The sequence below is a fragment of the Xenopus tropicalis genome, chromosome 3 (assembly GCF_000004195.4).
Source record: "Xenopus tropicalis strain Nigerian chromosome 3, UCB_Xtro_10.0, whole genome shotgun sequence".
Lineage (NCBI taxonomy): Eukaryota > Metazoa > Chordata > Amphibia > Anura > Pipidae > Xenopus > Xenopus tropicalis.
The window spans coordinates 51,645,932-51,660,420 of NC_030679.2; the positions used below are offsets into that span (position 1 = coordinate 51,645,932).

The 14,489-nt window shown below is 42.4% G+C and overlaps 1 protein-coding gene across 1 annotated transcript in view; it reads left to right on the forward strand.

The window, feature by feature from the left end:
• Positions 1 to 1,212: 1,212 nt before the first annotated feature.
• nuak1 (NUAK family kinase 1) overlaps positions 1,213 to 14,489 on the forward strand; it is a 49,719-nt gene continuing 36,442 nt past the window's right edge. The window contains exon 1 of the mRNA XM_002931629.5: positions 1,213 to 2,085. Coding sequence (XP_002931675.2) covers positions 1,837 to 2,085 — 249 coding nt within the window. The 5' untranslated portion in view covers positions 1,213 to 1,836. The remainder of the gene's footprint in view (positions 2,086 to 14,489) is intronic.

Here is a 14,489-nt window from a genome sequence, read left to right on the forward strand (position 1 = left end):
AAATAAGTTGTTTGTAATGTTGGGAAATTTTGAAATACATGGCGAGGACTACTTTTCGGTTGTATCTCTATAATAAAGCTGTGGCAGAACCCTACCCACAAAAAGAATCTTGGTGTCAGTGTACTTCTTCCTGTGTCAAGTTACTTTGGGGGAAAAGGTTTTATAAGGGAGGGAACAAATCTCCGCAGTCTGGACAGCACTGAAGTAATTAAGGAAAGCAGTGAGGGACTGTGGAGACAGCAAGGGCCCAATTCCCTCCAGCACACAAAGGGGTTAAAAGCTCCTGTTACAGGCGGGGAAAAAGAGAACACTCCTATAGCTCCCCCCTCTCCTCTGCTATACAGATCACCCTGCAGCATCCCACTGGCAGCAGCTGCAGCACGGAGGATCATCTCCCTCCCCCCCCCGCCCTGTTTAAGCGTGTCTAACTAAGGAACCAATAGGATAGTTACTTCGCTTAATTTACTTGTTATGTTTTTTTGCCTTTCAGGCAAAAAAAAAAATAGTATTATCTTTGTATCTGTTATATGATTGTATATGGTCGTATGTCACAGCAAAGGCGGGGATAGTCCTTGGCCATTTAAGTCCGGTTGGTTTGGTGTTTTTCACATGCCCACTGCGTTTGCAGTGGCCGGCATCCGTTATAATAACAAATAAGTTGTTTGTAATGTTGGGAAATTTTGAAATACATGGCGAGGACTACTTTTCGGTTGTATCTCTATAATAAAGCTGTGGCAGAACCCTACCCACAAAAAGAATCTTGGTGTCAGTGTACTTCTTCCTGTGTCCAGTTACTTTGGGGGAAAAGGTTTTATAAGGGAGGGAACAAATCTCCGCAGTCTGTCTGCTGGAAGGAACTTCTGGTAATTAAATCGTCAGAGAGTTTATGGTAGCTCCACTTATATACTTCTATATACTGTAGTTATCATACTCACTTTACATCTGAATTCTTATTTAAACAGTGCATGGGTTAGCCTTTCCCTCATGGCGTGTAATTAGATCATGTTAGAAGGAGCAGTGTGAGGAAAGTATAGGTGGGAAGCCTTTCCAGAGGGTGCTGCAGGGTGTAGGCATGTGGGTCCTGGGGCGGCATTTCCCTTGCAGTAGCGCTTGTGCCCTGCTGGCTGACCCCATCTCCAGCTCCAGCCCAGCCTGGAATGGAAGGGAGAAGGGGAGGAGGATGAGGTGCTGCCCCACCCATATGGGCTTTTCCCTCAGACAAGAGGAAAGAACAGGGGATGAAAGGGCCTCTCGTACTCACTCGGCATCACAAACTGCTGCTCGGGCCCCTCTGGCAGAGAGACAGAAAGGCGAAAGGAAGGAGAGCAGAAGAACATGGGGGAACCTAGGGAGGTGAATTACTCTCCGTTACCTCCGAGCCCTGCGGCCCCCCGGCGCCCCCCATCAGGAGCGCAGCCCCCCAGGTACTGCTGGGTTTAAATGCTGAATGGAGACAGAGACAGACCGTGCTGTCCCCTTGCACTGAAAGACCTAAAGCGAGAGGCCAAATATAGAGTGGAAACCCGACCCCCCTTGGCTGGATCATATGCACTAGTGAATGAGGGAGACGCGGCGTGCATGAGATCGCACTTGTGCGATTGTCTAACGCATCCTCGCCGTGTGCGCACTGACCCAGCTTAGCCCTGACACACGCTCCTTCAATCGCATCGCGTCGCTGGTGCCACCTCTGTCACCCCCTCCGCCGATCTCCCACGGGAGACGCAGGGTGGGTTTAGCGACCTGACGTGCCAAATGCGCAGCTGCGAGAGGCAGAAAGCGACAGTGGCAGCTTCAGACTAAAGAGAGAATTGGGCGCTTTGCTCCTGACCGAGGGACATGGATGGGGGTGGCAAGCCGGAGCCAGGTGCTGATGCCAAGAGCCCTGTTGTGGGGCTAGCAGAGCAAATGCACCTTTCCCCTTGTGACGAGGAGGACGACACAGCCGGGGCTCTAGCCAAGCAGCATGGGGTGAAGAGGCACCATCATAAGCACAACCTGAAGCACAGGTACGAGCTGCTGGAGACCCTGGGCAAGGGCACCTATGGGAAGGTCAAGCGAGCCATCGAGAGGTTTTCAGGCAGAGTGGTAAGTACCATTTGCACACCCATCTCCCCCATCACCATGTTTCTATTCACCCCTCAGGTTATCTGCTCATATGTGCATAGTGGTACCCAGCGCTAAAGCTTCCCATTTCATATGTTCATCTGCTGCACTATGTGTATGGGTCACATGAGCATAAAGGCATCAGCTATTTACTATAGGGGTGATGGATATTAGTACTTGTGCATCAGCCCCATTTACCAACAGAAAATAAAGGTAAAATAATTCAAACATCATTAACAATCAGATGTCCCTGACATATCTATACATATATCATTAGAAGTTGCCACAGTTTATTTGGTCCATTCATTTAATGAGAAACAGATCTAAGGGAAAACCTTGTTTAAAGCACCCAGCACCCAACAGCAGTTGCACCAGATCTCCTGACAAAATCAGGGTTGTAGCAGAACAAGGGTTGTAGGTTAGCTGTCCTAACTGCAAGGCTGTGACCCAGCAGTTACTGGAGGGTGCCATGTGGCTGTACCTTGTCCTAGAGTGATATCTGTATAGACACACACATACTGAGCAGGGTGCAGGCCAGATAACCAGCACTTTAGGCTATTTCAGTTGAGATAACATCTCAGAAATGTGTGGTTGCTTTGCATGCGCATGACTTACATGTCCTAATCAGCTGGATAAGGGTCTTGCTAAAGGCACCGCTCAGAACTGTTCCCCCACTTTGGTTTATAATTGCAAACCATTACAATAAACATTGATGTAAGCATAAGAATTTCCATAGTAAACCAGAGCTGCCCATGACATTCTTGCCTCCTTTTAGACTGAGCAAATGTTTATTTTACTGGCATCTGTATGCATGCCTGTCTCCTCTAACACAGGGCACTTAAGCAAAATTGTGTTATATATATGTCAGAACAAACACTGTTCTATAAAAAAATATATGTATATATGTTTAGATACCCATAACATTTTGTGATTTCCATTTAACAGTCCTCCTGCTGTGCTGAACTACAAACATTAGTAGCCTAAAAAGCCAGTGGGAGTTTTATTTTACTAACAGCCTATGGGCTGTCTGGAAAAGGATGGGGGATATTGGTATGTTCGCAATCTGATTACATAAAGAAAATGAAAGGTGGCATAGGAAATGGTCAGTTGTTATAGCAACAAGATTTGGAGCCTTAATAGTAACTGGAGTGCAGGAAAATATTGTCTAAAGGTGAAATTTTTCTGTGGTGCTGCAGGAAAGAAATTCCTCCCATTAGCCATTATCTTAATGGCTGAAAACTAACATTGATATGGCTGTTCTATATATTTTAATGCATTCCCATAAATTTAGTGAAATGTTGGAAGGGACAGATAAAGGTACCAAATTGGCCACAGGCTATGCATGGGCCCAAAATGGTAACTCCTTAATCAGTACTTGTTAAGGTTTTAGGGATATCAGTTGGGAATGGTGGAAAACCTATTTGGACTAGGACCAAGTTGGGTGAGGGATTTTGCCAGCAGCTGCCTAAAGTATAGACCCATTATGTGATCTGATTATTGACTTAAGGCCTAGTGTTCCAATGGATTTACTTGTGATATCTTGCCAATATTGCCCACTTTAGAATGAAAAGCCATCTGGTTTAAACTAATATTGCCAGTTGTTCTATCCAGTATATATAAAGTTATTTCCTTGTCATGGAGTCCTTGTTTGTTTGTTTTTTATTATTATTACATTTGTGTATGTTTATCTGCTCTGGGGTCATCTTATATCTCTACCACCCATTGCAACTGAACACTGGTGCATTCATTGAAGGTTTAATCCATAAATATGATTTGGGTCACTAAGCCTTATAAAGTGAAAATAAAAGTATTTTTTATCAAAAATACATTTTGAAACTGAAGAGCCTCAACAATTTGTGTAAAGGCTTACTGATCTACCAGTGTTGCTGTCTTGTTAGACTTTTTATGTTTCTAAAGAAATATGGTTTGGTACCTGAAAAAGCTCTATGTGAAATATATTCCTCTTAAGTGTTTCGTTTATAAACATCCCTGTGCCAAGCCTCAGTATGCTTATAGCGCTTCACTGGCTTCAGATACGTGATGAAATATTTAAGGCAGATTTCCAGCAGGCTTAGTGAAACTGCAAGAAAATGTCATTGTAACTTAAGGTTTAGTGCAGAGACAGCACTTTCTTATCCTTAGCATTCTTCCCTATCCAGAAGTGACAGCAACACATACGTGTAATGCCAGCCGAAATCCAGTCACCAGCTCTGTTTTTATTGCTGGGTAAAGGAGCCCAGGGATATCATTTGAATACAGTGCTTTTCCTCTACTGGCTAATGCAGGCGGATCACTGATACAAAAAAGCTGAATTATATTTTAGATTAGACTTTTTGTTTTTGTTAAAAATGCTCTAGTGCTTCATATTCTTCATATTAGGCTGCAAATCAGTGGGTTTGTTTTAAAACAATAACTTACTTTCATTCACAGGCACAGATGATGTTGCAATTTTTGTAAGGAAACATTATAGGGAGGAAATATGGAAATATTTTACTAATTTATTATCTGTTATATCATCTGTAATGTTTTTGTTTTGCTCCCTTTACCAAACCAAAGCTGAACCTCTGTAATACATGATTACATTTATTGTTTCATTGAGTGGTATAGCTGATAGCATGGGTCCTAAACCAAGGGGCTGACCCCCATGAGATGCAGTAGTTGTAGGCCCATTGTGAAGACTAGGTGGGGTCAGAATAGCAGTTGTTTCCTTAGCCAGAATAGAGCTGCAACTGTATGACAATGATCAGACGTGTAGCAGTGTTATAGATAGCACTAGCAGGTGTATTTATTAACATTGAAGACAAACATCAATGGTGATGTTGCCCTTAGCACCCAATCAGATCTTTTGTTTTCTAACTTTTAGGTGAATGTTCAAATCTAATTCTGATTGGTTGCTATGGGCAACATCACTGGTAAAGTTTGTCTCCAGTGTTAATATATATACACCTCTTGCTGAACTGCAAAGAGGGTCTAAAATCGGAATAGCTTCTGGATAGAATGAGGCATACAGCCTGACTATTACATTCATCTCGTTGTAATAGAGTTTGCTGTATCCTTGTTCTGAACAGACCAATTGGGACAGTTCTGTCCATCACAATGTTATGGACCTTATTTTAGCTTCTGCTTTGATTACAACTGCTCACATTTACTGTCCATTGAATCGTTTACAAATGTTTTCATCCTTAAAAAAAGTAGAACTTCATTAAATCACCTTCCAGTTCAGTTAAGTTAGATTGCAAGGCAACAAACAATAGCAGCAAAGTCTGTCATACAAATCCTAAAGGAGGGACTTAAATTAAGTCAAATGTAGTGTCTGGTTGTGACAGCTAATGGGCTAAATGTACTCTGTGGATGTGTCAGCTATTGGGCTAAAAGTAGTCTTTGGAAGCTCAAGCTGTGGGGCTAAATGCCTTTGGCAGACTATGTAGCTCCAAGTTTTGCACATGGCACATTTATTGTAGGGACAGAGTGTCCCCATCCTTTTGTATATGAGCTTTATGCTTTGGAAGGCAGATTTTGTTTTATTTTTTTTCCCTTCATATGAACCCACCAGATTTTAGAAGTGGAGCCAGGGTACATTGTGATCTAGAAAGACTGATTAAAATGTGCTTGCCCTGTACACCCAGCTTGTTATTAGTGTTGTATAAAAGAGCATGTTATGCTTAGTTGTTGCATGGCATTAGGTAAATGGAAGCAAATACAATTTCAGAATGCAGATTATGGTGCTGATTTTCTGTTAAAGAAAAGTATCAGTTTAAGAATAATGTCACTATGGGCAACTGTCTAGCCACTATTAAAAGTACTGTTAAATCATCTCTAGGCATTTGCAAGCAGATGTCTAGTGTTTAAGGTGCTTTATCTGCTTAAAGGGGACCTGTCACCTTAAGAAATAATTCCAAATTGTTTTCTATTGTGTTTGTCAAGCAAAGTTAACTTTACTTACACTATATAAATTATTTTAATCTTATTTTCTTCAGCCTTGGAATTCACAATTGCAGCAAGCAGGCAGGTGCCATTTTGTGGACACTGTTATCAAAGCAGGCATTGCATCCTGGCAAAATCTTGTTTCTGTGCCAGTATGGGGGGACCTGATACCCATGTCCATGCACTGGTTACAAAATTACATAGTGAGGAGGGAGAAGGAATGTGAGGACGTCCGCAACACCTAGGAAGTTCTGAATTGAAAGTGAAAGTAACTGTCTGCCTAAGGCATAGAGGCGGGGCAGGCAATATATGATTGACAGCTGGGATTTTTAAATACCTTTATAATGGGTATGGATATGTTAATATAAAAATTATTTGGTTTTCTTGTTTAATTTGAAAAGGGCTTTTATTATACAGCATTTTAGGTCTGGGTCACAGATCCACTTTAACCTTTGAGACAGTGGCTTCCTTAGTCCATATCCAGAAAGCCTGCCATAAAGCAAGGCAGGACTCCTACTTTGTGCCAGAAAGGAAATCACATGCTCACCAGAAAATGGTATACTAATTGCAAGCATAAAAGTGACAGTAGTATTTTGTGATGTAAAGTACATTTTTTTTTCTATATACAATCTTGTGTTTGCCAAAAAGTAAACACTCTTTATACTCACAACAGCATCCCTTTTAATTCTTTAGGAGATTCCATTCTATGCTGTCACGCTTTTGTTGATATGAATAAAAAGGAAAAAAAATAAAAGGGTGGTGAACCCAGGTAATAGATGCATAAATACCTTTTGTGTGAAACAGTGGTGCCTGTGGAGCAAGGGACAGAAGTAGTATTTAAATGAAAAGCAGCTTTCACTTAGTAATGTATAAATGTGGTTTGAAAGTACAGAGAAATGGTGCTTGACATATATTTAAGGGTTGAGAGTTCCAGACATGAGGTGCAGCTAAAGAAAGACTTGCAGACGTGAGAGAGCAGTGCTGACAAGCATGTGAGATGATGGGTTTATGTTGAAGTGTAGCAAGAAAATTGCTGTGCATCATCATAAGGAGAAAGTGGTTGATAGCCTTTGATAGGTAAGACAATGCTCATGGGTATACTACAGGCAACTTAGTAGAAAAAGAAGGTTTTTGACTTTATGATACACCAAAAGAACAAGCCTTATATGAACATTTCTGATTTTAATTTAAGTACAGTCTGGACAAATATTGTCTTTTCTTGTTCTTCACCATAATTTAAAATAGAGTTGTTTGGATGAAATTCATTGGTAGTCAAAGAAATTTACTTATTTTTTTCTTCCAGTAAATTATGGGGCAGTTTACTAACACTAATGCTAACTTGCATCAGTACATTTACCCTAAGCAACCAATCAGACTTTAACTTACATTTCTATGGCACCTTTGGCTAGCTGCGCTGCACTTCACAGCGGCAAAGTGAGCTGACTATACCACAGCAAGGTTCCTACATGAGTGAAACTCTGATTCACCCAGTTAGTGATTCACCCAGTTAGTTTATCCATGTGATAGACTCATTAAGAAAAGTGACCAAACAACTAGATCAGCCGATCTAGTTGTTTGGTCACTTTGCTAATGAGTCTATCACATGGAGAGCATGTGCAGATTAATCATCAATGGCAGATATGGTCCCCTTCTTGACTGAATTTTCCATCCATCTTGATCAATATCTGATTAAGGCCTATCATTTGACAAGGATATACTTTTGGCCCCAAGCAGTGGCAAATAAGCTACTGTCAAGAGTGGTTGAGTTGGAAGGCAAAATGAGTCCCCGTATGGGACTTTTTCCTAGAGCTGTCTGTACAAAGGTTATAATTGATAGGTTGCTATGGGTAATTGTTGAGGAGCATATTTGTCCTATGTTAGTAAGTGAGCATTAGTGTATACATTTGTGTAGTTATGACTTCAGGGTTCACATGTTATTGAACTTTCTAGTGTGTCATTTACTATTTTATATCATTGAGTTAAGGAGACTTGGGCTCATGCCCATTGGCTTTATAGTAAATATGGAGGAAAGAAAAACCACATGACTCAGGCTTGTTTTATTAGAAATTCCATGTCTGATTTAAAAATTACACTTTTTTGGAAAATGTGTAGTTGGAAGAAATGAGTATAATATGAGCACATTTTGAAGATTAGATTAGTATTTACACAAGAAAAACATCTGATGCAAAATATATTTGTTTACAGTGTTGTATGAATTAATTATTCATTTTAGTGCCTTAGATCCCTTTGAGAGTTAATTCTTTATATCTTGGAAAAATGCCACCACCAAACCATTAGGGGCAATGACTGGTGAAACTATTCATGATTTATTGGCCAGTTCATAATCCAGTTGGTTTGTGAATTAATCAGTTTCACATGATTCATTTGCATTGAAAACTAATCATATTTTTCCTTGGGGACAAAGGCTGATTGTTACACCAGCATTCTTCCCATTATGTTGATATTTTATCCATTGATTGTTTGTGATACACTGGTCTATGTTCACATAAAGCAGCAATTATCTGGCCATAGCCCTATCCAAGGCAAGGGTGTGACTACCATGGAAATTGCAGTTTGGAATTTTTTATAGTTCTTTCAAAGGTGAGGGCCAATTAGCTGTTATCACCCCACTAGTGAGAAGGATCGCATTAAATAAAATGATGTAATTGAAAGGAGAACACGGAGCACAGCGTGCATCCCTATGAGGTCTGAATCCACCCTCATGCTTCAATTTAGACTGCTCTGTTATAGTTACAAATACTTGGAAGACACTGGATTTACACATTTGATTATAAAGATGGATACAAGAGGGTTTTTTAAATGAAAGATTCAGTAGAGAAAAAAGAAACATCTAAATAATTTATCACTGTCACTGTCCTCTGAAAAATTAATGACTGCCCAGGAGTGGCATCAAAACACAATTCCTTCTCTTGTAATTCATAAGTTTTATACCAGAAAACATTCTAACAGATCACTTGCTGCTGCTGTGTTTAATTAAATTGTCAGTTTGTTTTTTAATTCTTAAGAGTACAAGCAGTTCTTTTCATGAAAGAACATTGGAAGGCACATTATTGTGAACAATTATGAATCCCGAAAACAATATAACAGAGACTTAATAAGACACTGTAAGGTCCCCACCATTTTCATGCACTGCTATTCCATCAGCCTCCTGCAGTTCCTTAATGCAACCCTTCTATATACCATATCTCCAAACCCTGCAAGTGGGATTGTGAGCTAAATTCTTTGCACTGTATTTGCATTTTTTTCTCCTCTTTTGAGCAGACATCCTTTTTTATAACTTGTAGAATTCAGAAATTATTTTAAATTATGCCATCTATATTCCCTCCTTGCAGGCATAAAATATAAAATTTGCTGAAGATATTACCTCTGATAACTGGGGATAAGTGCCAGACCCAAATATTATTATTACCATTTGGCATTACTAGAAGTCACTGGACCCCACAGCAAAATCAGTTTTAGAACCCGCCTAAACTTTAACAGTAATTTGTTTCATTAATCTATTTACTGGTCAGTGCTCCAGTAGGCCCCAACCTTCTGGTCCCCCCCCCCCCCCCAGTGATCATCACAGGGTCTGCTTTCTCTATACAGGTTTGAAAACAAACACTTATTACAGGATGCTCATCTCTCCTAGACTTCATTATAAGCAAATCACTCTAATTTTTTTCTTCTCTCTCTTCCCATTCATAAATAGGGAATGACCATGAAGCAGGCCAAATGTTCATGAGCTGGAGGGCCCACTGACACCTGGGTCCATCGGGAGTTTTCCGAGTATCCTGGTGGCCATTTCGACACTGTACTGCAATAGATCCTATACATGTAGTTAAACTCCTACTTAGTTTGAGCTTGGTGTATGAGGAGTAACTATGAGAACTATGTGATGTGGTTGATGAGTAGCTGTCAGAAAAAAGGCCAGTTCTTATCTGTCTAAGTGTAGTTGTAAATTGCAGGTTGGGTGGGCCTCTTCTTAATGGACCTGCGTTTTGCTACTTCCAAATGCCCCTGCCTTATTTTTCAGCTTGCGTATAAGCTGCATACTTAAAATCATGTGTGTGTGTGTATATATACAAATATATATGCGTGACTTTACATTATGCATGACTTTCTATCTTAGTGCTTCAGAAATATCGTAGGAGAACTGATTTTCCATGATATTCATCTGCTTGTGCTGAACCTTAGAAATAAGAAAATTTCCTTTGAACACATGCATACCTTCTGTTCTGGTATTGCAATTCAGTACTAGGTAGGATGTACACCTCTAGGTGGGTTCTGACATGTTTAATTAACCAGGTTACCATTGCAAGAAGTCAGTTTTAGCAACATAGCAACATTGGTGTGAAACCTGTAAATTTAGTGCATAGGCACAGCTGCATTCTGTGCACAGATGAGGTGTTATGTCTCATGTCATGTTATTAATTTTCACAGCAGACTGATTAAAAGGTTACAGTAACCTGCACAGACACACAAAATTACAATTGGTAGTGTTGGACTACCATATGATATTATTGTTATTATAAATAATATATTGTGAATATATGGTGAAAATATGTTCTTGCAACATTTGCACATCTGCACCAGTGGTAGCATTACTCCTTCATACACAAGAATGTGTGTGCTGGCAGTCATCAGGCATTTTACTGCCCCTATCATTCCCCAGCTGGAGAAACATATGTAAGATATAACTGATTAAGGGCAATTTCACTCCTCACTTCTCTTTTCAAAAGATGCATGTGATGGGAAGCAAGCCTAGCAACAGTTCACAGCATGATTCCTTATTCTCATGTGAAGTAGTCTCAAAGTCTTTTTAGACTAAACATTTATGACTCTCAACCTCAGGTTGAAGTTTGAATGTCCATGCTGAAACGATCACAATATATTATGATTTAATTAAACATCTAGCAGTAATGTAGAGCCCTACATGCATAAGTAGCACTGCGTATATAAAAATATACAAACAATTATCCACCCCCTAAGTAGGTAGCACCTTAATGCCACCAGGATTTATGGGGAATTCTTACTGATCTCTCTTTGTCCTAAATCTTTGTGTTCTCTTTCTCGTGCTATTATGTCTCCCTATTATCCCTTGTCTTTAAATGTTACACCCCCTGAGCCCTCACATAATATGGTAATCAGAACTAATTTTTGGGCTAATTAAGAAAATACCAGCACTAATACTGGCATTTTGTTGGAACTCCAGCCTAGAGATGAAACTTTTGGAAGCAGTACAGTTTCAAGAAGCATAATTTAATATACTCTTTCTAGTAAGTAAAAAATGTAACGAATAATAGTTTATCTGATCGAATCAGATTTGTCTTCCAGTGGGCTCTGTGATGAAAGCATGATTCTAGCTAACATTTGCGGAACAGGCTGGGTGTGCATTCAAGTATGCTTTGCACATGGGATCAATTATGATGATTCAGAGCTCTATCAAATTAGTATCTTATCTCTGCTTGAATTGCTGTATTCGGAAATAAAGAAGCTGAAATACTCAATGCCCTTTCCTTGAACTAGCATTATTGGGCTTGGAATTTGAGGGTGTGGCTTGCACAGGATGTCATTTGAAAATGAAATTCTTCTTATGGTTACAGATATCTCAATATAATGGGCTGCATTGTGAGGCATTTGCATGCATTGTTTTCTTTAGGACTTCTGTTAACTAATTTCATTTGGCCATAGGATCTGCAGTAGACTTAAAGAATAAGCCAATGAAGGCAAAGGGTATTATGCCACATTTGGCCAAACGCTTTTCCTGAAGATCCATATGGATCTGATAACAACAGCATACCATCTCCAAATGCACACTCTGCGGTTTAAGAAAGCTCTATCCATTGGAACTGTAGTGTAACCATCAATAGTTTGTCTTCACAAGTCATTAATAGGAATCTGTTATCCTAACACATGATGTTTTTGGTGCTTTTTGTTGCCTTATTGACTTTCTTACCCAAAGGCAGGAGCCAAAGGGTTGCAAAATGAAACCTCTTGGCACCTGGTTAGATCACTGGATCTACTTTCAGGTATGCATTCTACATGATCTACCAAGGGAGCTACAGTAAACATATCTCTCTATAATGTAAATATATATATATATAATTACAAATATCCATCAGTCTGAGCAAAGATGCTATGATAAACACCATAGTCCTTCTTTTTTTTAACTCCCAGTTTATTGCTTCTGCAAGTAAGCTTTGACTTGGCACTTCCTTAAAACCTCATCCCACACAGAAGAGAATTCACTTGTCAACAGTCTCAAACAGATTAATCTGCTTCCTTGCACTGCCAAGCGACAGGCCCTTGTGTTTAGTAGGAAATAGAGACATATTTATTCCTTCTTTATGTACAGCTCTGTTATGGTTAAGATTCTAGGAACCCTCTACTTTGTTATAAAATATGTTTGTTATGCTCTTTGTAGCCCTTGCAAATGATTTATTTTCATAAAGTCTAGGTTGTAAATAAAGAATGTGAGAAAATGACAGTGTGTCACTTATTGAGAGCCTATTGAACTGATCCATCTTCTGTTGTTGAAATCATGTAGTCAGGGCCGCCATTAGAAATCACGGGGCCCCTCACAACAAAATTTTCTGGGGCCCCCTCCCACCAGTACAAAGGACTCACGGAGATGAGACATTGGTAGCCAGCAGGGCCCCCCCTAGTTCATTGGTAGCCAGCAGTGCCCCCCCTTGTACATTGGTAGCCAGCAGTGCCCCCCCTAGTACATTGGTAACCAGCAGTGCACCCCCTTGTACATTGGTAGCCAGCAGTGCCCCCCCTAGTACATTGGTAACCAGCAGGGCCCCCCTAGTACATTGGTAGCCAGCAGGGCCCCCCCCCTAGTTCATTGGTAGCCAGCAGTGCCCCCCTTGTACATTGGTAGCCAGCAATGCCCCCCCTAGTACATTGGTAACCAGCAGGGCCCCCCTAGTACATTGGTAGCCAGCAGGGCCCCCCCCCTAGTTCATTGGTAGCCAGCAGTGCCCCCCTTGTACATTGGTAGCCAGCAATGCCCCCCTAGTACATTGGTAACCAGCAGGCCCCCCCCCCTAGTACATTGGTAACCAGCAGGGCCCCCCCTTGTACATTGGTAGCCAGCAGTGCCCCCCCCTAGTTCATTGGCAGCCAGCAGTGCCCCCCTTGTACATTGGTAGCCAGCAATGCCCCCCTAGTACATTGGTAACCAGCAGGCCCCCCCCTAGTACATTGGTAGCCAGCAGGGCCCCCCCTAGTTCATTGGTAGCCAGCAGTGCCCCCCTTGTACATTGGTAGCCAGCAGTGCCCCCCTTGTACATTGGTAACCAGCAGGGCCCCCCCCTAGTACATTGGTAACCAGCAGGGCCCCCCCTTGTACATTGGTAGCCAGCAGTGCCCCCCCCTAGTTCATTGGTAGCCAGCAGTGCCCCCCTTGTACATTGGTAGCCAACAATGCCCCCCTAGTACATTGGTAACCAGCAGGGCCCCCCCTTGTACATTGGTAGCCAGCAGTGCCCCAACCCTAGTACATTGGTAGCCAGCGGTGCCCCAACCCTAGTACATTGGTAGCCAGCAGGGCCCCAACCCTAGTACATTGGTAGCCAGCAGGGCCCCCCTAGTACATTGGTAGCCAGCAGGACCCCCCTAGTACATTGGTAGCCAGCAGGGCCCCCCTAGTACATTGGTAGCCAGCAGTGCCCCCCTAGTACATTGGTAGCCAGCAGGGCCCCCCCTAGTACATTGGTAGCCAGCAGGGCCCCCCCCCTAGTTCATTGGTAGCCAGCAGTGCCCCCCCTTGTACATTGGTAGCCAGCAGTGCCCCCCTAGTACATTGGTAGCCAGCAGGGCCCCAACCCTAGTACATTGGTAGCCAGCAGGGCCCCCCTAGTACATTGGTAGCCAGCAGGGCCCCCCTTGTACATTGGTAGCCAGCAGGGTCCCCCTTGTACATTGGTAGCCAGCAGTGCCCCCCTAGTACATTGGTAGCCAGCAGGGCCCCAACCCTAGTACATCGGTAGCCAGCAGGGTCCCCCTTGTACATCGGTAGCCAGCAGGGCCCCCCTAGTACATTGGTAGCCAGCAGGGTCCCCCTTGTACATTGGTAGCCAGCAGGGTCCCCCTTGTACATTGGTAGCCAGCACAGCCCTGCACAGAACGGAATAGCACAGCACAGCCCAGCCCAGCCCCCCTTGGCTGCGGCGGCTCCTCTGGCGGCGGCTCCTCCGGTGAGGTACTTCGTTGACGGTTCCTCTGCAAGTCTGAGTGCCGAAAGACGCCAGCCCTTTTATAAGGTTGCGCCCTGTGCGTACCGACGTGCATGTACGCACGGGGCGCGACCAATAGGATCACCCGCTGACCACCAATGACAGGGCCCGGAATTCATTAAAGGGGGCCCGAGCTACTAAGTAAGCTGTAGCACCGCCGGGCCCCTTTTTAAAGTTAGAATCGTCCGGGCCCGGGACGACTATACCCCCTGTGCC